Source organism: Pseudorca crassidens, chromosome 4 (genome assembly GCF_039906515.1).
Source record: "Pseudorca crassidens isolate mPseCra1 chromosome 4, mPseCra1.hap1, whole genome shotgun sequence".
Taxonomy (NCBI): Eukaryota; Metazoa; Chordata; class Mammalia; order Artiodactyla; family Delphinidae; genus Pseudorca; species Pseudorca crassidens.
This window is the reverse complement of record NC_090299.1, coordinates 3687910-3707637: the sequence shown is the minus strand read 5'-3', so window position 1 is coordinate 3707637 and position 19728 is coordinate 3687910. Positions and strand designations below refer to the sequence as shown.

The 19728-nt window shown below is 54.2% G+C and overlaps 1 protein-coding gene across 3 annotated transcripts in view; it reads left to right on the top strand.

Annotated features, from left to right (window-relative positions):
- Nucleotides 1-19728, top strand: part of SORCS2 (sortilin related VPS10 domain containing receptor 2) — a 485797-nt gene that overhangs the window by 448317 nt on the left and 17752 nt on the right. For all 3 annotated transcript variants that reach the window (XM_067735018.1, XM_067735020.1, XM_067735019.1), the window contains 4 exons: nt 7478-7598; nt 8459-8592; nt 9353-9481; nt 15746-15917. In XM_067735018.1, the coding sequence (XP_067591119.1) occupies nt 7478-7598; nt 8459-8592; nt 9353-9481; nt 15746-15917 (556 nt within the window). The remainder of the gene's footprint in view (nt 1-7477; nt 7599-8458; nt 8593-9352; nt 9482-15745; nt 15918-19728) is intronic.

Genomic DNA, 19728 nt, shown 5'->3' with positions numbered 1-19728 from the left:
CTGCCCATGATCACCTGCTGGTGAGGGGTGGAACCAAGAGTCAAGGGTCAGCTCTGGGTCACTGTCCACTTAACCTTTCAGATGGTGATGATGATGGTGGTGGTGGTGATGATGATGGTGATGATGATGATGATGATGATGATGATGATGATGATGATGGTGATGATGGTGATGATGATGGTGATGATGGTGATGATGATGATGTTGATGGTGATAATGATGATGGTGGTGATGATGATGGTGATGATTATGGTGGTGATGGTGGTGACGATGGTGATAGTGAAGGTGATGCTGATGGTGAGGATGATGGTGATGATGGTGACAGTGATGATGATGGTGATGATGGTGATGATGATGACGATGGTGATGATGATGATGGTGATGGTGGTGATGATGGTGATGGTGGTGATGATGATGATGATGGTGGTGATGGTGATGATGATGGTGATGGTGATGATGATGGTGATGATGATGGTGATGGTGATGATGGTGATGATGGTGTTGATGATGATGGTGATGATGGTGATGATGATGATGGTGATGATGGTGATGGTGACAGTGATGATGGTGATGGTGTTGGTGATGATGATGATGGTGTTGGTGATGGTTATGATGATGGTGATGGTGATTATGATGATGGTGTTGATGGTGATAGTGAAGGTGATGCTGATGGTGAGGATGATGATGGTGGTGGTGGTGACAGTGATGATGATGGTGATAATGATGGTGATGATGGTGATAATGATGATGATAATTGTGATGTTGATGATGATGGTGATAATGATGATAATTGTGATGATAATGATGATGGTGATGTTGATGGTGGTGATGGTGTTGATGATGGTGATCATGAAGGTGATGCTATGGTGAGGGTGATAATGGTAGTGATGATTATTGGCTATTGGCACCTGTGAAGAACTTGTAGGCACATGGCACAGAGAGGACCTAAGACCCAAATGGGCCAGTGAAGGGCAGATCCAGGCTGTGACCCCAGCCCCTTGACCCTGGCTTAGGTCAAGCACATCCCTGTTCAGAGTGGCTCACAGCCCAGGAGCAGAGCCTGAGCAGGCGGGGATTGAAAAAGGCACCCAGGGCTTGACTGTGCCCTGTGGCCCCGCTGGGGAGACAAGGCACTCACCCAGAAACCACGAATGAGGGTCCGCCTTTGGAAGCCTCCTTCCTGGGTGATTCGCCCGTCTAGGCACTTGTTCAGGCAGAGCTGACTCACAAGCCAGCGTGGGGCCCGAGACTCTGCATTTCTAACAGCCCCGCCAATGCTGTGCATGCCTGGCTGCACTGGGTGCAGGAGATCGGGCCCTGTGCACTCTGCTTGGCTTTTATTGATGACGCCTGTACTGGGGAGAGCAGTGTCCCCCCAAATCCACGTCCACCCAGAACCCGTGGATGTGACCTTACTTGGGAACAGGGCCTTTGCCGACGTGCTTAGTCGAGATGAGGTCACACAGGTGGCAGGTGGGCCCTAATCCAATGATTCGTGTCTTATACGAAGAGGGTTAGGGTTAGATACACAGCCACACCGTCATGTGAAGACGTGGCAGAGGCCAGCGTGATGCGACCACAGCCCAGGCACGCCTGGAGCCCCAGGAGCTGGAAGAGGCAGGAAGGACCCTCCACTGGGGCCTGCAGAGGAAGCCCACTCTGTGAACACCCACATCGCAGGTTTCTGGCCCCCAGAACGGTGAGGAGATACGTTTCCATTGTTTGAAGCAAGAGTTTGTGGACATGAGTTAAGATGGCCCCAGGAAGCCACCCAAGGCCCCATGACTCTTCCCCTCATGACAGCCCAATGTAGGCCAGGGCCACTGACACTGGGAGGGGACCCGGCACTTTGGACACCTCGGTCTCTGGTTGGCCTCCCAAGTTACTTCCTCTCTCCCCCCAGCAGACTTTGAGGAAGCTTCCAGGGGGCAGGGCTGGGTCTGAGTCCCCAGCCCAGGAAGGCTCCTGCCGTAGCAGTAGGGAGTGAAAACGAGTAAGAGGTTCCCTTGCTCGCTCCCCGGGGTGGGGCAGGGGGCGAGCTGCTTCCTTATATGGGGTGAGGGTAGAGGTGTGTCCTGGGGTCAGCTGGAGGCGTGGCTTAGGAGGTTTGCTCACCCCTTAGGTGGGGTTGAGTGCAGGGGGCGTGCTCGGTGCCCTGCTTTTGCTCCCGGCTCTTCAGAAGTGGCAGTTGGGTTTTCGGGCTTTTCGTATCTTGTCCATAGTTTGCCCCAGCTGGGCACACACACAGTTATTTTTAGTCCCTTATAGTTTCTTGGTATTTTGTGGCTCAAGGAGACGTTTGTCCAGGTGCCAGCACTGCAGCAAAGGGTCCCAGGTCCCAGCCTATCTCAAGGCCAGCCCTTCTCCGGTCATTCCAGCCTGGCCTGCCATGTGCCACCCTCTGTCTGGGCACCAGGGACCCCGAGGACCCACAGAGCTGGTGGCCCAGGCAGACAGATCAAATATAACCAAGAGTGACACGGTTCCTCGCTATCGTGAAAGATGCTGATACAACAGGGCCAGCCAGCCGAGGGGCTGGGGGCTGAAAGGTCGCTTTTGGGGTGGGTGGTGATCACGGAGTCTCGGAGCAGCTGACCTTTGAACCAGGACCGGGCCAGTGAGACCCAGGCCCAAGGACGAGCTGTGGATACAGAAGGATTCATGCTTTTCCACGTGAGGATTTGAACGGTGCCCCAGCTCTGGCTCAGCCCTTCTGGAGCAGACGGGCCGGTTCCGTCCATTCCCAGCAGAGTGGCTGGGTGCTAGGACCCCTCACCCTGCCCACTTGGCCTGGAGAGCATGTCCAGGTACGTGTGCCCAGCTGGAGTCATTTCCTGGCAGTGAGTCCCTGGTGAAAGAACAACTCATGCCCTCCTGTCTGCCCTTCCAGCTCACGATGGCTTTCACACCCCTGCCCCGGCCGGCTCCCCATCGCCTGTGAGGAGCCAGGTCTTCACCCTTCTGAATGCCCCAGAGGGGCCACTCGGATAAGCCCCCAGGGGTGCCTGGCCCCCAGCCCGAGGCCTGAACTGGAAGGAAACCGCCCAGAGTGGACGTTACCCCTCCAGGCCCGCCTCTGCCCTGGGGCTCCTGTGGGTGCTCATGTGAACGCCCCCTCGCCAGGCTCCTCTGGCTGCCTGGGATGGAGGCTGGGAGTACAGCTCTCGTAAGCCCCCACCGCGGGCCACCAGGGACCACGGCCGCCTGTGTGCCCACCGCCCAGGCTTCTGGGAACGGAAGATGGAGCAAAGGGACGTGGAAACGGTAGTGCGGACTCCTTTCTCAGGACGTTTGAGACAAGAGAGCCATCGAAGTTCCTGCCAGACCCAAATCCGGCTTCAGTGACCCCCTCCAGGGGGCCTCCCCTGCCACCAGGACTGAGGAAGCCTGGCATCCCCCCTACATCTTTCCCAGTATGGCCTCTTGCAACAAGTTCTGTAACGAAGCTTTATTGAGCACATACTATATGTTATGGGTCCATTTTTTTTATGTTATCTCATTTTATTCTCATAGGAAATCTCCAGGGAGGATTTATTCCCCCTTCGTCTAGAAGTGCTAAAAATCTCAATAATTCTGCACCGAGGGAGTGGTGGCAAAGGGGGACCCGTCACATCAGCTCTGCATGGGTCCTGGAGAGCCAGAGCTGGAAGGGGGACCCCAGAGGCTGTCCTATAAAAACTGGGTCAGGAATCATCACCTTTCTAATTCCCTAAACGCCTCACTTGTGCTTCTCCCTGCACACCTAGTTCCTCTCCTCCCTGGCCCTGGAATGAGTTAAATCCTTCAGGACGTCACATACTTATGCTCCCCTCGTGCCCTTGGAGGCTTCGTTCTGGGGTGGGCCGGGGAGGGAGGAAGACTCCAGCCTGGGCCGATGCAGGGCTCTCTGTGGTGTGGCGGCCAGGCTCAGCCTGGACCCTTTGCTGGTTGACCAGTTTTCCAGGACTGGAGGCCACGGAGCAGAAGGGAAGCGTCAGAAACACCAGGGGAGATGGCTGGCCCGTGCTGGTTTTGCAGAGGTTGAACAAGTCAGCTGGGTCTGAGGCCTCAGCTTCCCCAGCTGAGAAATGGGCGCACTTTCTACCCCAGGGCATTAACCTAGGAGCTCCAGGACGTCAAGCCCTTTGTCACCGCATTAGTGCTGGGTTTGGCCCCAAAAACAGCCTGGTTTTCAGCACTCATCAACAGATGGGGCGTTTTATTCCTGGAACACTCTTGGCAGAATTCAGAGCCAGATGCTATAACCTCAAGTTTTTTTTGAAAAAGCATCGGAACTGTTCCTACAGGCCTCCTACTTCACTGTGCCACATCATCAGACCACTTCCAAATTCCGGTTGACACAGAAACGATTCAAACTCTGAAAGAGGGAACATGCTGGCGTGTTAGAATAAAGGTTCATCTCTCCAGACTGCTGGAAGCGCTCAGACCTAGCATCCTGTCTACTCCCACTCCTTCCCTTCCTGTCTCTCTCCTTCTCTCCCTCTCTCTGTGTCTCTCTGTGTCTCCCTCCCTTCCCCATCCTCTGTCTCTCTGCCTCTCTCTCTCTATCCCCCACTGTCCTATTTCCTGCACAGTTGAGAGCATTTCCCCAGATGGTTCTTTATCCAAATCTGCCCAAAGGTCACGTCCAAGCTGACCGTAGTCACCTTTGGGGATGTTTCCCTCAGCTTGGATCACCCCTGCTCAGCCTCTCACCCCCACCAGTGCAGCCTCAGAGGTGTGAGGGCCCCCCAGGCCCTGGGGGGGGATAGTGGGCTCCCAGATCCTCCCCGGGCTGCACTAGGGGAGGGGAGTGAGCTCTTTGAAGGGCGTGGGGCTCCTCCTTAACCTGCAGAGGCCGGCCCACATTTTCCTTATTAATCGTGAAGCAATAACTAGCCTCCCTCTGGCGTCTCCTTCCTAAAACTCAGAGTCAGCCGGATGACAGATACTTCTCGAAGTATCAGCTGAGCTTTTGGGTTTCATAGAAGGCAGGACTTCAAAGACACGGAGGGGATTAGTTAGATCAAGCAAGCCAGCCTCCTTTCAGGGACTTCCCCGGCGGGGCCTGTGCCGCCAGCCTGGGAGGCTGCACGGTGGTCACGCTCGGGCCAGTGCGTGTTTCGTGGGCAAAGCATCCCAGCGCTGTGGTCGCCAACCCGGGACCGACCCTGGCTGCCCCGCGAGGTGGGCGGCTGCCGTGCCATCCCGAGGGGGTCCCTTGCCTCAGTCTCCTTGTCCGTAAGGTGGGAATGTTAACAGTACGTTCCGCACGGGGTTGGTGAGGAGAGGATGGGAGGTCGTGCGCATAGCAGGTACAGAGTACAGGCCAGCAGTTACTGCTGCCGTCACCTCCGTTATAACGTGGCTTCCAAAAGAGCAAGAGACGCAGCTCAGGCTGTGTGAGGACCCGGAAACTGTCCCTTAGAGGCGTCCCTTCAGGGACCGAAGACCCTCTCGTTCTCAGTAACCAACCCAGCAGGCTTTGCTTGGGAGAAGGGGACACTGTGACAAAGATCCCTACGTGGTGACGCTCCCAGGGAGAGGGCTGTCCGCGTCAGGATGGGAGTCGGGACAGAGGACCGGCACGACACCTTCACACCTTCACGGCCACGGTCGCCACCATCCGGGCCTCCTACGACCTCGCCATCGGAAACAGAACCTGCGAGAGCCACTGGGCCCGGCGGAGGAGAAGCGGGCCGTCTGGTCCTCGCTGGGCCGCATCCACCAGCATCAGGAGAGGCCCCGGGCTGAGAAACAGCGGCGGGGGCTCCGACTTGCACCTCGGGCAGGATGGGTTATTCACAACCAAACACGAGCGGGCGAGAGGCCAGGGCTGCCGGCGGTCGGGGAGCCCAGGACGGGAGGACGGAGAGGCGGACCACAGAGTCAGGTGAAGGCCGAGACGGAGGGAGGCTCCGGGGCCGCTCGAATCAGAGGAGGCCCCTGCAGAGGCTCGGGGTCTTGTCTGTAAAATAAAGGTCACGGTATCTGCTTCGGGGGACTGTTCTGGGCAGTAGAGGTAATGTGTGTGCACGTGAGAAGGTGTGAGCACGTGCGTGCGCACGGGTGTGTGTGCACAAGTGAGCGTGTGTGTGCACATGTGTGTATAAATCTCCTACTAAGTGCCAGGCATCCTACACAAACCATTGCTAATCCACCACCCATCCTGAAAGGCCAGTGTTATTGTCCCCATTTTAGAGCCAAGGAAACTGAGGCGCAGAGAGCAATGGACCTGCCCAAGGTCACAGACATAGTAAGTGGGTATCAGCCCAGGCCTACCTGGCTCAGAGGCGTCCTATGGAGCCAAAACTCCAAAACTCCTCTTCAAATATCAGCCTCGGACATTCAGAGCCATCATATCCCCCAGAACACACTCCGAGGGCCTTCTCAACTACTCTCCTAGAACGGGGTTTGCACCCTTTCAGACCATCACTGGCTTCCCCCAAGTATCTGGCTCCTGTCGGTGTGCGTGGAAGGGGTGCTTCACCTCCTCCATGCTTGACCTCTGATAATATGGCCTGGGTACTATAGGGTGGACTGGAGAAGGACCAGAGAAGTACAGGCTGGTCTCCTCTTCTGTGGTGGTATCTGGAGCCCAAGTATGAGGTGTTGGGAGGATCAGGTGGAAATCCCTTAAGCAGCAGCCTTCCCAGAGGGCGAGGGATCTGGGTACATGTAGGCACTCCACCAAGGCCTGCTGAGGGAGAAGAAATGGCACAAACAAGCTGTGTGACCTTGAGCAAGTTACTCAACCTCTCTGTGCCTCAGTTTTCCTTTCTGTAGAGTGGGCTGTGGTGAGGTAGACCAGATAGCATACACGGGCTCCCAGCACCCTGCCTGTGCTCCGTAGAGGACTGGCTTTTGCAGAGCCCCCATGGTGCTCTGTCCACTGCTTCTTCCACCCACCGAGGCCGGGGCCACGCAGCAAGGACCACACTGGGATCCTTTCCACCCCGTCGCTCTGAGCCGGTGTGATGACTCGTTACCTCTCTTTGGATTGTCGGTTCTGCTCGGGGTGAAAAGGCTGTGGCCCAGCTAGGCGGAGCTGGCTGTCTGCAGCGCAGGCCTCCTGGAGTGGTCAGGTGGGAAGAAAGGCGAGGAGAAGCCAGAGAGCACAGGACGCAGACACCTGACCATGAATCATTCGGCAGAACAATTCTGCGAGGACGAGCGTGGGGGATGTGGGAGGGTCCAGGCTCCTGGCCGGCCTCCTCGTCCACCGGGGGGCCAGGTGGGATGACCCCCACCAACACCATCAACGAGCCATAGATTACACGTGATGACTGTGGGAATACTAACGCCGACGCCCAAATGCTCGTGGCCAGCGGGGCCCCGGGCAGGTGCCTGGTCACAGGGCAGCCCAGTGGGGGCAGGGGAGGGACCGTGGGGCCCGCTGTGTAGGTGGGAACAGAGGCCCGCAGGGGAAGCGGTGGGCACCTGGGGGACGGGCCAGACTAAGGTGGTTTCCCGCCCCTCCCCCTCCCCCCCTCCCCAGCGTCTTCGGTCACATCAGCTTCCGCTCGGACTGGGAGCTGGTCAAGGTGGACTTCCGGCCCTGGTTCTCCAGGCAGTGCAGCGAGGAAGACTACAGCTCCTGGAACCTCACCAACCTGCAGGTGGGCCTGGCCGCAGGCCAGGGGTGGGCACCGTGCAGGGCCCCCTCTGCCAAATTCCCCGTCCTGCGGGACCGAGGGCCTCCCTCAGATGCCCAGTCCTTCTTTGCGGTGTTCCGGCCCCCTCTGGGGCCTGGGGCCGCCTGGGCCAGAGTCTGCAGTCATACTCAGGGGAACAGGTGCACAGGGCCCCAGCCAGCCTGGAGACAGGCGTGCTCGGGGTCCAGGAGTTTTCAGATCGAGGGAAGGTAACAGGGCACGTGTATCATATATTAGGTAACACCCCAGTGGGTCTGGGGCAGCCCCACCCCATAATCTCAAATACATACATGTTTCTACAGCAAAATGTGTCATATTCACACAGAGAGGAATAAATGAGGACTCGAAATGGCCTCCCAGTGCAGTTCAGAGCAGGTGGTGTGGCCACAGGATGGGATTTCAGAGCGAGGGGGGCTCTGGAATTGCTGGGGGGACCATGCACCACGGCTCCCGTTCACACAGGTGTGGCCTCTTCTGAGCATTGGCTGAGGACCTACTGTGTGTCCTGGAGGCTGCGGCTCACCCCAGCTGCACAGGGCCCACCTGGCACCCTCAGGCCTGAGAAGTGAATGCAAGGGGCCTCTTCCAGCAGCCCTGCCACCCCTCAGGGCCCTGTACACAGAGCCTGTACACAGTGGGAGCTCAGTGAATGCTAGGGCGGGTGGGCTGGGAGCCAGGCTGCCCTAGGTTGGCCTCAGGCACGGACACCCCTCCCCCGGGGCCCGGTTTCCCGGCCCCTACGGCTGGCCGGCGAGTGAGGAACCGGCAGCAGTAGCGGTGGGAGCCCATGCAGAGTGGCCCCTCACCCCGGCCTTCCTGCACAGGGCGACCGCTGTGTCCTGGGCCAACAGAGGAGTTTCCGGAGGAGGAAGCCTACGTCCTGGTGCATCAAGGGTCGGAGCTTCACGGCGGCGCTCACGGCCCGCGTGTGCCAGTGCCGTGACTCGGACTTCCTCTGGTGAGGGTCCTGCTCTGCCCCGGGCCCCTGGGGCTGCCTGAGTAGCCTGGTGACCCGGCAGCCGCTGTCCCCGCAGGTGATGCCGGGGGAGGGCTCGTCACCCTCCATCACTTCCCCCCTACGCTGTGCCTTAGGACCCAGCCACTGGGTCCAGCCCGCATCAAAGAACTCGTGGGCCTCGTTTCCAAACCTGTGCACGTGGCGCTGCTCACAGGTGGGAGGGGAAACTGAGGAACAGGGAGGGCATCCCCGGGGGCAGGCTGTACCACCCAGCCCCTTCTCCTCTGTCCAGAGACTCTGCCGAAAGCCCCCTGACCACTCCCCTGCCTCCGCTCAAGGACTTCCGTGGCCGCCTGCTGCCCACAGGAGGATGTCCGAGCTCTGGAACCTGCCTCCTTCCCCAGCCATCCTTACCCCTCTCCGTCAGCCACCTTCACCATTGTCTCCCTGCACCAGTGTTGAAGGGGCTTGTCCCTGCCTGCAGTGCCCTTCGCCCCCTCTTCCCCTGACCGCCTCTTGATCTTCCATTGAGATTCAGCCCACCTCCTCCAGGCAGCCCTCCAGGACAACCAGGCTGGGCTCAGTGCTCTCCTGTGATTCACTGGAATCCCCTTTGCATCCCTTCTCACCTGGAACGTAACTGTCGGCCTTCAGGCCTGTCTTCCCTCTGGGACAGGGCCCTGTGGATCCGCTTCTGCGACCTCAGCATGAGGCCCCTGACCCCCGCTGTCTCCTGACGTCCGTTTTTCCCTCCTCCCAGTGACTATGGATTTGAGCGCACCCCCTCCTCCGAGTCCGACGCCGACAAGTGCTTTGCTAACTTCTGGTTTAACCCCCTGTCCCCGCCTGACGACTGTGTCCTGGGCCAGACCTACACCAGCAGTCTCGGGTGAGTAGCGTGGGGCAGAGCCAGGGTGGCCCCTTGCTTTCCTGCCTGGTGCCCGTGGCTCCCCGCATGGAGTCAGGGAAAGAGAAGTCGGGCTGAACGCCCTGTGTGCCGGGGTTCCTGAGAGCCACCCCAGGCACTGAGCCCTCGGGGCCCTCCAAGCAGAGCCCATGTGGGTCAGCGTCAGGGAGAAGAGGTGCCTTGAGCTGGCTCCGAACAGAGAACAACAGGCAGAGAAGGTCCAAGGGCTTTGTAGCTCACACCTGCTGCAGAGGCTGAGCCCGTCCAGAGAAGTCACACTCCTGGCCTGGTCCTTCTGAGCCCCTGCAGTGCTGGGACCCTTCTGCATTTACCAACGCTGAGTGAGGCAGGCCTGAGCTGGGCCAGAGGTGCTCACACTCCCTTTAGGTCTCAGCTTGAACGATGCCTCCTCCAGGAAGGCCTCCCTGACTCACCCTGGGCCCTGAGCTTACCCTGTGAGGGCGCATATCCCAGTTATTGTCACACTCACCCAGTCGTTCCCCCTGACTGGACGGTAAGCTCCACGACACATAGCGGGTCCCTCAGTGTGTGGTGTGGTGGACACACGCTGTACGTGAAGGTTAAGTGCTCCACAGGTGTGAGCCGTTATGACACTCTTCCTCCACCAGAGGCTGACCACGTTGCGTGTCAAGGACGAACGTCATATAAAAATGTTAGGTGTGTAAAGGCTGTGAACCTGAGGCTCCAGAGGCCCTAAATGAGCTTTATCTGAAAGTCTCTGCTTCCCTTTGGGGAAGTTTTGACAGGGAGTAAACCGCCTATGGACTTATTAGAAAATCCTCATTACTGCCCCTGGGGACGGGGAAGGGCAAAGCCCGAGAAGAAAGCAGCTGAAGCAGAAAAGCAGGCTTGGACCTCAGCGGCTAAATCCCATCACCCATCCATCCATCCATCCATCCAGTCATCTATCCGTTTATTCCTCCATCCATCCATCCAGTCATCTATCCGTTTATTCCTCCATCCATCCATCCAGTCATCTATCCGTTTATTCCTCCATCCATCCATCCAGTCATCTATCCGTTTATTCCTCCATCCATCCATCCAGTCATCTATCCGTTTATTCCTCCATCCATCCATCCAGTCATCTATCCGTTTATTCCTCCATCCATCCAGTCATCCAGTCATCTATCCGTTTATTCCTCCATCCATCCATCCAGTCATCTATCCGTTTATCCCTCCAGCCATCCATCCAGTCATCTATCCGTTTATTCCTCCATCCATCCATCCAGTCATCCAGTCATCTATCCGTTTATTCCTCCATCCATCCATCCAGTCATCTATCCGTTTATTCCTCCATCCATCCATCCAGTCATCTATCCGTTTATTCCTCCATCCATCCATCCAGTCATCTATCCGTTTATTCCTCCATCCATCCATCCAGTCATCTATCCGTTTATTCCTCCATCCATCCATCCAGTCATCTATCCGTTTATTCCTCCATCCATCCATCCATCCATCCAGTCATCTATCCGTTTATTCCTCCATCCATCCATCCAGTCATCTATCCGTTTATTCCTCCATCCATCCATCCAGTCATCTATCCGTTTATTCCTCCATCCATCCATCCAGTCATCTATCCGTTTATTCCTCCATCCATCCATCCAGTCATCTATCCGTTTATTCCTCCATCCATCCATCCAGTCATCTATCTGTTTATTCCTCCATCCATCCATCCAGTCATCTATCCGTTTATTCCTCTATCCATCCATCCAGTCATCTATCCGTTTATTCCTCCATCCATCCATCCAGTCATCTATCCGTTTATTCCTCCATCCATCCATCCAGTCATCTATCCGTTTATTCCTCTATCCATCCATCCAGTCATCTATCCGTTTATTCCTCCATCCATCCATCCAGTCATCTATCCGTTTATTCCTCCATCCATCCAGTCATCCAGTCATCTATCCGTTTATTCCTCCATCCATCCATCCAGTCATCTATCCGTTTCTTCCTCCATCCATCCATCCAGTCATCTATCCGTTTATTCCTCCATCCATCCATCCAGTCATCCAGTCATCTATCCGTTTATTCCTCCATCCAGTCATCCAGTCATCTATCCGTTTATTCCTCCATCCATCCATCCAGTCATCTATCCGTTTATTCCTCCATCCATCCATCCAGTCATCTATCCGTTTATTCCTCCATCCATCCATCCAGTCATCTATCCGTTTATTCCTCCATCCATCCATCCAGTCATCTATCCGTTTATTCCTCCATCCATCCATCCAGTCATCTATCCGTTTATTCCTCCATCCATCCATCCAGTCATCTATCCGTTTATTCCTCCATCCATCCATCCAGTCATCTATCCGTTTATTCCTCTATCCATCCATCCAGTCATCTATCCGTTTATTCCTCCATCCATCCATCCAGTCATCTATCCGTTTATTCCTCCATCCATCCATCCAGTCATCTATCCGTTTATTCCTCTATCCATCCATCCAGTCATCTATCCGTTTATTCCTCCATCCATCCATCCAGTCATCTATCCGTTTATTCCTCCATCCATCCAGTCATCCAGTCATCTATCCGTTTATTCCTCCATCCATCCATCCAGTCATCTATCCGTTTATTCCTCCATCCATCCATCCAGTCATCTATCCGTTTATTCCTCCATCCATCCATCCAGTCATCCAGTCATCTATCCGTTTATTCCTCCATCCATCCATCCAGTCATCTATCCGTTTATTCCTCCATCCATCCATCCAGTCATCTATCCGTTTATTCCTCCATCCATCCATCCAGTCATCTATCCGTTTATTCCTCCATCCATCCATCCAGTCATCTATCCGTTTATTCCTCCATCCATCCATCCAGTCATCTATCCGTTTATTCCTCCATCCATCCATCCAGTCATCTATCCGTTTATTCCTCCATCCATCCATCCAGTCATCTATCCGTTTATTCCTCCATCCAGTCATCCAGTCATCTATCCGTTTATTCCTCCATCCATCCATCCAGTCATCTATCCGTTTATTCCTCCATCCATCCATCCAGTCATCTATCCGTTTATTCCTCCATCCATCCATCCAGTCATCTATCCGTTTATTCCTCCATCCATCCATCCAGTCATCTATCCGTTTATTCCTCCATCCATCCATCCAGTCATCTATCCGTTTCTTCCTCCATCCATCCATCCAGTCATCTATCCGTTTATTCCTCCATCCATCCATCCAGTCATCTATCCGTTTATTCCTCCATCCATCCATCCAGTCATCTATCCGTTTATTCCTCCATCCATCCATCCAGTCATCTATCCGTTTATTCCTCCATCCATCCATCCAGTCATCTATCCGTTTATTCCTCCATCCATCCATCCAGTCATCTATCCGTTTATTCCTCCATCCATCCATCCAGTCATCTATCCGTTTATTCCTCCATCCATCCATCCAGTCATCTATCCGTTTATTCCTCCATCCATCCATCCAGTCATCTATCCGTTTATTCCTCCATCCATCCATCCAGTCATCCAGTCATCTATCCGTTTATTCCTCCATCCATCCATCCAGTCATCTATCCGTTTATTCCTCCATCCATCCATCCAGTCATCTATCCGTTTATTCCTCCATCCATCCATCCAGTCATCTATCCGTTTATTCCTCCATCCATCCATCCAGTCATCTATCCGTTTATTCCTCCATCCATCCATCCAGTCATCTATCCGTTTATTCCTCCATCCATCCATCCAGTCATCCAGTCATCTATCCGTTTATTCCTCCATCCATCCATCCAGTCATCTATCCGTTTATTCCTCCATCCATCCATCCAGTCATCTATCCGTTTATTCCTCCATCCAGTCATCCAGTCATCTATCCGTTTATTCCTCCATCCATCCATCCAGTCATCTATCCGTTTATTCCTCCATCCATCCATCCAGTCATCTATCCGTTTATTCCTCCATCCATCCATCCAGTCATCCAGTCATCTATCCGTTTATTCCTCCATCCATCCATCCAGTCATCTATCCGTTTATTCCTCCATCCATCCATCCAGTCATCTATCCGTTTATTCCTCCATCCATCCATCCAGTCATCTATCCGTTTATTCCTCCATCCATCCATCCAGTCATCTATCCGTTTATTCCTCCATCCATCCATCCAGTCATCTATCCGTTTATTCCTCCATCCATCCATCCAGTCATCTATCCGTTTATTCCTCCATCCATCCATCCAGTCATCTATCCGTTTATTCCTCCATCCATCCATCCAGTCATCTATCCGTTTATTCCTCCATCCATCCATCCAGTCATCTATCCGTTTATTCCTCCATCCATCCATCCAGTCATCTATCCGTTTATTCCTCCATCCAGTCATCCAGTCATCTATCCGTTTATTCCTCCATCCATCCATCCAGTCATCTATCCGTTTATTCCTCCATCCATCCATCCAGTCATCTATCCGTTTATTCCTCCATCCATCCATCCAGTCATCTATCCGTTTATTCCTCCATCCATCCATCCAGTCATCTATCCGTTTATTCCTCCATCCATCCATCCAGTCATCTATCCGTTTCTTCCTCCATCCATCCATCCAGTCATCTATCCGTTTATTCCTCCATCCATCCATCCAGTCATCTATCCGTTTATTCCTCCATCCATCCATCCAGTCATCTATCCGTTTATTCCTCCATCCATCCATCCAGTCATCTATCCGTTTATTCCTCCATCCAGTCATCCAGTCATCTATCCGTTTATTCCTCCATCCATCCATCCAGTCATCTATCCGTTTATTCCTCCATCCATCCATCCAGTCATCTATCCGTTTATTCCTCCATCCATCCATCCAGTCATCTATCCGTTTATTCCTCCATCCATCCACCATCCAGTCATCCGTCCACCCACCCATCCCTCATCCATCTATCCATCCATCCGTCCAATCGTCCCTCTGTTTATTCTTCCCCTCACTCACCCATCATCCGTCCATCCTCCCATCCCTCCAGCCATTCATCCATCATCCGTCTATCACCCATCCATCCCTCCCTCCCTCAGGGAGCCGCAGCAGCTGCTCCAGGGCACCCACCAGGGCTCGGCAAGCAGGAACTCTCTTCTGAAACGGCAGAGCCAGGACCCAGGGTTTCATTTCATACCACCTGCACACTCCGGGTGCCAAGGGGCCATGGCTGGGTAGCTCGTAGGGAGCGTATTTTCTTCCAAACTAATCACATGCGTCTTTGCACGATAAGCTTCAGTGGCAGAGCCGTGAGGGCAGGCGGGGCACCAGGCACAGGGGGTGGGCAGATCCAGCCACTTTGGCAGTGATGTGAGTTTTGCAGACCCAGAATCCCGGTGTCGCCCGAGGGAGCATCACAAGTGGCAAGTCTGAAGATGCCACCCGAGCAGTGGTTTTCCCGTCGCCTCCTAAATGTTCACTAGAGCCCATCGGGCTCTGCCCACCAGCCCCTCCCCACTCTCATCCCACACCTGCTGCCCACTCTGGGCTTTGGTTCCCCCACCCCTCCACCACAGGGCCTTTGCACATGCTGTTCCCGCTGGCCAGGATGCTCTTCCCTCTCCTGTTCACCCTTCTGGTCTTAGCTGAAAGCCCCTTTCTCAGGGACCAGATTCCCAGGTGCTGCCCCTCCCCAGCACCTGTCCCAGTTGCCATGTTGCCTTGATGTGGGGGATGGTTTGGTGAGGGCTCCCTCCCTCACTGGACAGTCCTCTCTGCAACGGCAGGGCTGTGAGTGATGACCTCGCACCCCAGCACCTGGCACGTAGCAGATGCTCAGTAAATTCGTGTTGTGTGAATGAGCTGGTGAGTCAGGTTCATCTGGTCCCACTCTCTTGACGTAATAGGGAGAGGAGACCCCCTGGGAGCAAGTTTGCTCACAGCCATGTGGCGCATCAGCGGTAAGGCCCGGCCCCTCCTGGGCACTCTGTCCTCCCAGGACCGTATTTCCCAGCAAAGCCACAAAATTCCGACTGACTCCTTCAATCCTCCCCTCAGCAACAACAACAGCTGTTACCATTATTGTAAGAATACGAGCGGACCGAGGAAAGGTCCAGTGACGGAAGCAGGTCCTGCCATTACTGGTCATTCCCTCCCCTGAGCCTCAGTTTTCCCATCTCCAAAATGGGGCAGAAATAGCAAACAGGTGGAGTCGGGAAAAGGGAGGGAGTTGAAGAATGGAGTTCGCCAAGGCAAGAGCCACCTCTCGGCAAGCAGGTCCGGCGGGGCAGCAGGGCCCGCCCCACCCCCGCCTGTCTGACGCGCTGTCTGGCCGCAGGTACCGGAAGGTGGTGTCCAACGTGTGCGAGGGCGGCGTGGACCCGCAGCAGAGCCCGGCGCAGCTGCAGTGCCCCCTCCTGCCGCCGCGGGGCCTGCAGGTCAGCATCCTCGGCGAGGCGGTGGCCGTGCGGCCCGGGGAGGACGTGCTGTTCGTGGTACGGCAGGAACAGGTGAGGCTCCGCTTCAACCGGGCACACGGGGCGCCGGGCGGCGCTCTCTCCGCCTCCACGTCGGTTAGGGCAGCGTCTTTGGACCAGCGGTTTCCGAACTGCGGGAGGGGAGAGTGGGCCGGGGTCCCCTTCCCAGGTCCAGGCCAGCACTGAAACAATGAAACAGAAAAGTCGGAAGAGAGGTCAGAGGCAGGGAGGGAACGGAGCGGCTTGCAGCGAGCACAGGCCCAGGGGGGCGTGGCTTCAAACATCTCTGTGTCTGTGTGTTCACCGCGCGGTGACGTCAGATTTCTGTGGGCGCCGTAAAACTTTTTGAAACTCTCATTATACTGAGTTAGTTAATTTTGGAATCATAAGAAAAGCAGGAAGTTTTTCAAAAAATACTGTAAAAATAAATAAATAAATGCGATGATGCAAACAAAAAAACAAAAAACCCACCGTTAGTTATAATCTCATAGCCAAAGACAAATTCCGTAATAGATGATAGATAGATGGATAGGTAAATGGAGAGACAGATATCGTTGATAAACAGATATACATAGACGATAGATTGATTGATAGATAATGGATAGACATAGATACAAATACAGATGGATGGATATAGAAATATTTTGTGTCTGTATATATATATATATATATATACAGACATATATACATACACACAAATATATATATACACATACCTATATATAAATTTCCTCCCCACCTCCTAGTCTTTCTTTTTTTTTCTTTAGTACAAGTGTTACATTTTTTTCTGATTTTAGAAACAGTATATACTCACTGTAGAACGTTGGAAAACCACATTAAAAACATAAGAATATATCACCAAACATCCTGGTCTCCTTAGGTAGCCACTGTTGGTTTTTTTATTTCCTTCTAGTCTATCTAAACTAATATGCAGCATGCTTATTTTTCTGATTATAGAAGTAACAAATGCTCATTGTAGAAAAACGTGCAGGAAATTCAAAATGACAGAAAAGCACAAAGGGGACGTCAGAACCCTCTGTTCCCACCCCAGGGTCCCAGCCTCTCCCGGCGCACGGCTCTCTTGCGCATTTGGGTCTTCGGTTAACAAATACGTAACGTGAAATGAGTGCGGCTTTGTAACTGTGTGTGCTTCGTTTAGAAGATGTCCTTCAAAATGTGCCCAGGTGGGGCAGGGTGATGCTGACAGAGGTCTTTGATGTTGGAAAGCGGGGGCTCTGGTCCAGAGCAAAGAGCGGTACTCGTGGGCACCCGTGTGTCATCCCTCCCCGTGCCTAAGGGCTGTGCTGCCATCAGCCGGCTTTGTAGCTGGGGATACCCAGCCTCAGACAGGGGCAGCCACTCACCTGAGGCCACACAGTAACAGTGCCGTTGGGTCCAGGCCTGGGGCTCCGTGTGGACTGCGCCTGGTCCACGGCCCCCAGAAATGAGCTGATCCTGGGGTGGCCTCCCCTTCCCGCCTGTCCCCGTCCCCGTGATGACTGAGCCTGGTCCGAGAGTAACGCTGCAGCCGCGGGCAGCCCTGGGGTGGTGGGGGGCTCCGTTCACAGCAGAGGAGGATGCAGCCCCCTGCCCAGCTTGGGACCACCCAGACCCTCAGAGGGGACCCAGCTGCCTCCCGGAGCTCCAGGACAGATTTGCAAGAAAAACGGCTGCCTGCTGCCCCCTAGAGCCTGGAGTCCCAGCAGCTAAGTCACACCTGCGGTGCTCCATCCAGAACCAGGACAGGATACGCCTGGCAGCGCACCGGGCGGGCTGGCACTCTCGGCTGCAGCAGGCGGAGGTGAGGGGGCAACAGAAAGATGCTCTTGGGAGAGAGAGTCCAGCGCACGCTGCTGTCCAGAAGAGGCCGCTGGCTCCCGTGTCAGAGCCTTGGGAAGGAGTGGGTGCAGGGCTGAGGTGGGTACACACACTGTGGCACACTCGTTCTCACATACACGGACACTCACACTCACACACACACACTCACGCATTCACGTTCGTAACACAACCACAGACGCACACACCCAACCCAGGTGTGGAAACAGCGCTGGATTTAGGGGGAATCCAAGTTCTGTAAATATTTAAGCACTGAAAATGAATCTGGTGGAGAACCCAGAAACAGACCCGCACAAGCAGGCCCGGCTGATTCTGGCCCAGGAACAGAAGCATCTCGGTGGAGGGAGGATGGGCTTCAGCACATGAAGAGCCGGTAAAAAGGAACCTCACACCCGACGCAGAATCACCTCAAAGTGGATCACAGACTTAAACGGAAAATGGAAAACTATAAACCTTTTAGAAAAAAGAGAGGAAAACAGCCGGAACCTAGGGCTAGGCAGAGAGTTCTCAGATTTGACACCACCAGCCCCATCCACGAAGGAAATCTGATAAACTGGACTTCGTCAAAAGGCGACATCTCGCTCCGCGACAGACCCTAAGAAGATGAAAAGGCAGCCGCAGAAGGAGATACTTACAAACACATCCACCAAGGACTAGTACCCGGAACACATGAAGGACACTCAGAACTCAGCAGGAAGAACACAGACAGTGCAGTCAGAAAATGGACAAAAGACCTGGAGACACATTTCCCTGAGGAGGAGGTACAGGTGGCAAATGAGCACATGAAACCATGGTCAGCGTCATAAACCATCAGGGAAATGCAAATCAAACCCTCAGAGCGGTGTCCCTGCACACCTGCGGGGACGGCCAAGCTAAAAACTAGTGGGACCACCCAGGGCAGGCGAGGATGCGGAGAAACTGGATCCCTCCTACGTGGCTGATGGGAACGTGAAATCTATAGCCATTCTGGAAGAGTCGGTCGTTTCTTTAAAAGCTGAACATATTACGCTCCTGAGAAATAAAGGCTTAACATTCACCGGGAAACCTGTGCATCAAGGTTCATAGCAGCTTTATTCCTAACAGTCAGAATCCGCAGACAACCAGATGTCCTGGATGGACAAGCAGATAACACGTGGTGGCACGTCCATCCCGTGGGGGGACCCCGAAATAAAAAGGAACAGGCTACACACCACAAGCTGGGGGAATCTCCGGAGAGCTATCCTGAATGCGAAAGCTAATCCCAATGACTCCGTGCTTTCTGATTTCATGTATAGAACATCCTCAAAATGACAAAATTATAGAAATGGAGGACAGGTTCTAATCCCACGGAGTCAGGGATGTGATGGAAGGGCGGGTGTGACTGTGACAGGGCGGCAGGAGGGACCCCAGTGGATTCCCTATTTGTGGTAGTGATGTTTTGCGGGATGTTAGCACAGGGGGAGCTGGGTACCAGAGACTTGGGGCTCTCTGTGTTATCCGCTACAATTACATGTGAATTGGCAGTGGCTCAGCGTGAAGCATCTGAATGTTTTTGAAGCACTCAGTAATTAACACACACACACATCTGCCTGGAAACACTACGGTGTGGGGGGCGGGTGTTGCAGTGACGTCACCGTTTTTCCTTTCTAGCTCCTTCGCTTTGCCTTTTGTATTCTCTCCTTGTCCTACGTTGATACTGTATTACTTTCCTGATTATGACGAGGTGTTTTAAACAAGGAAATGTGTCAATAGTTAAACTTGCACCTGTCTTAGCTGCTTGCAGGCAGGACTCAGGGTCCCCAGGAGGGGGTGGCACCTGCCCATCAAAGCCTCAGGTCCCGACTCAGCCAGAAGCACCCTCCTCTCCCAGGATGCAATACAGGAAACCCCTCCCTCTCGGAACAAATCGGACTTGAGACACCCAGCCCCCATGAGACTGCCCTTAAACGGAGAAAGCACCGGCCCGTGGGCCAGCCTGCAGATTCTGGGCTCACAGAGCCTCAGTCTTCCAACCTATAAAATGGGGATA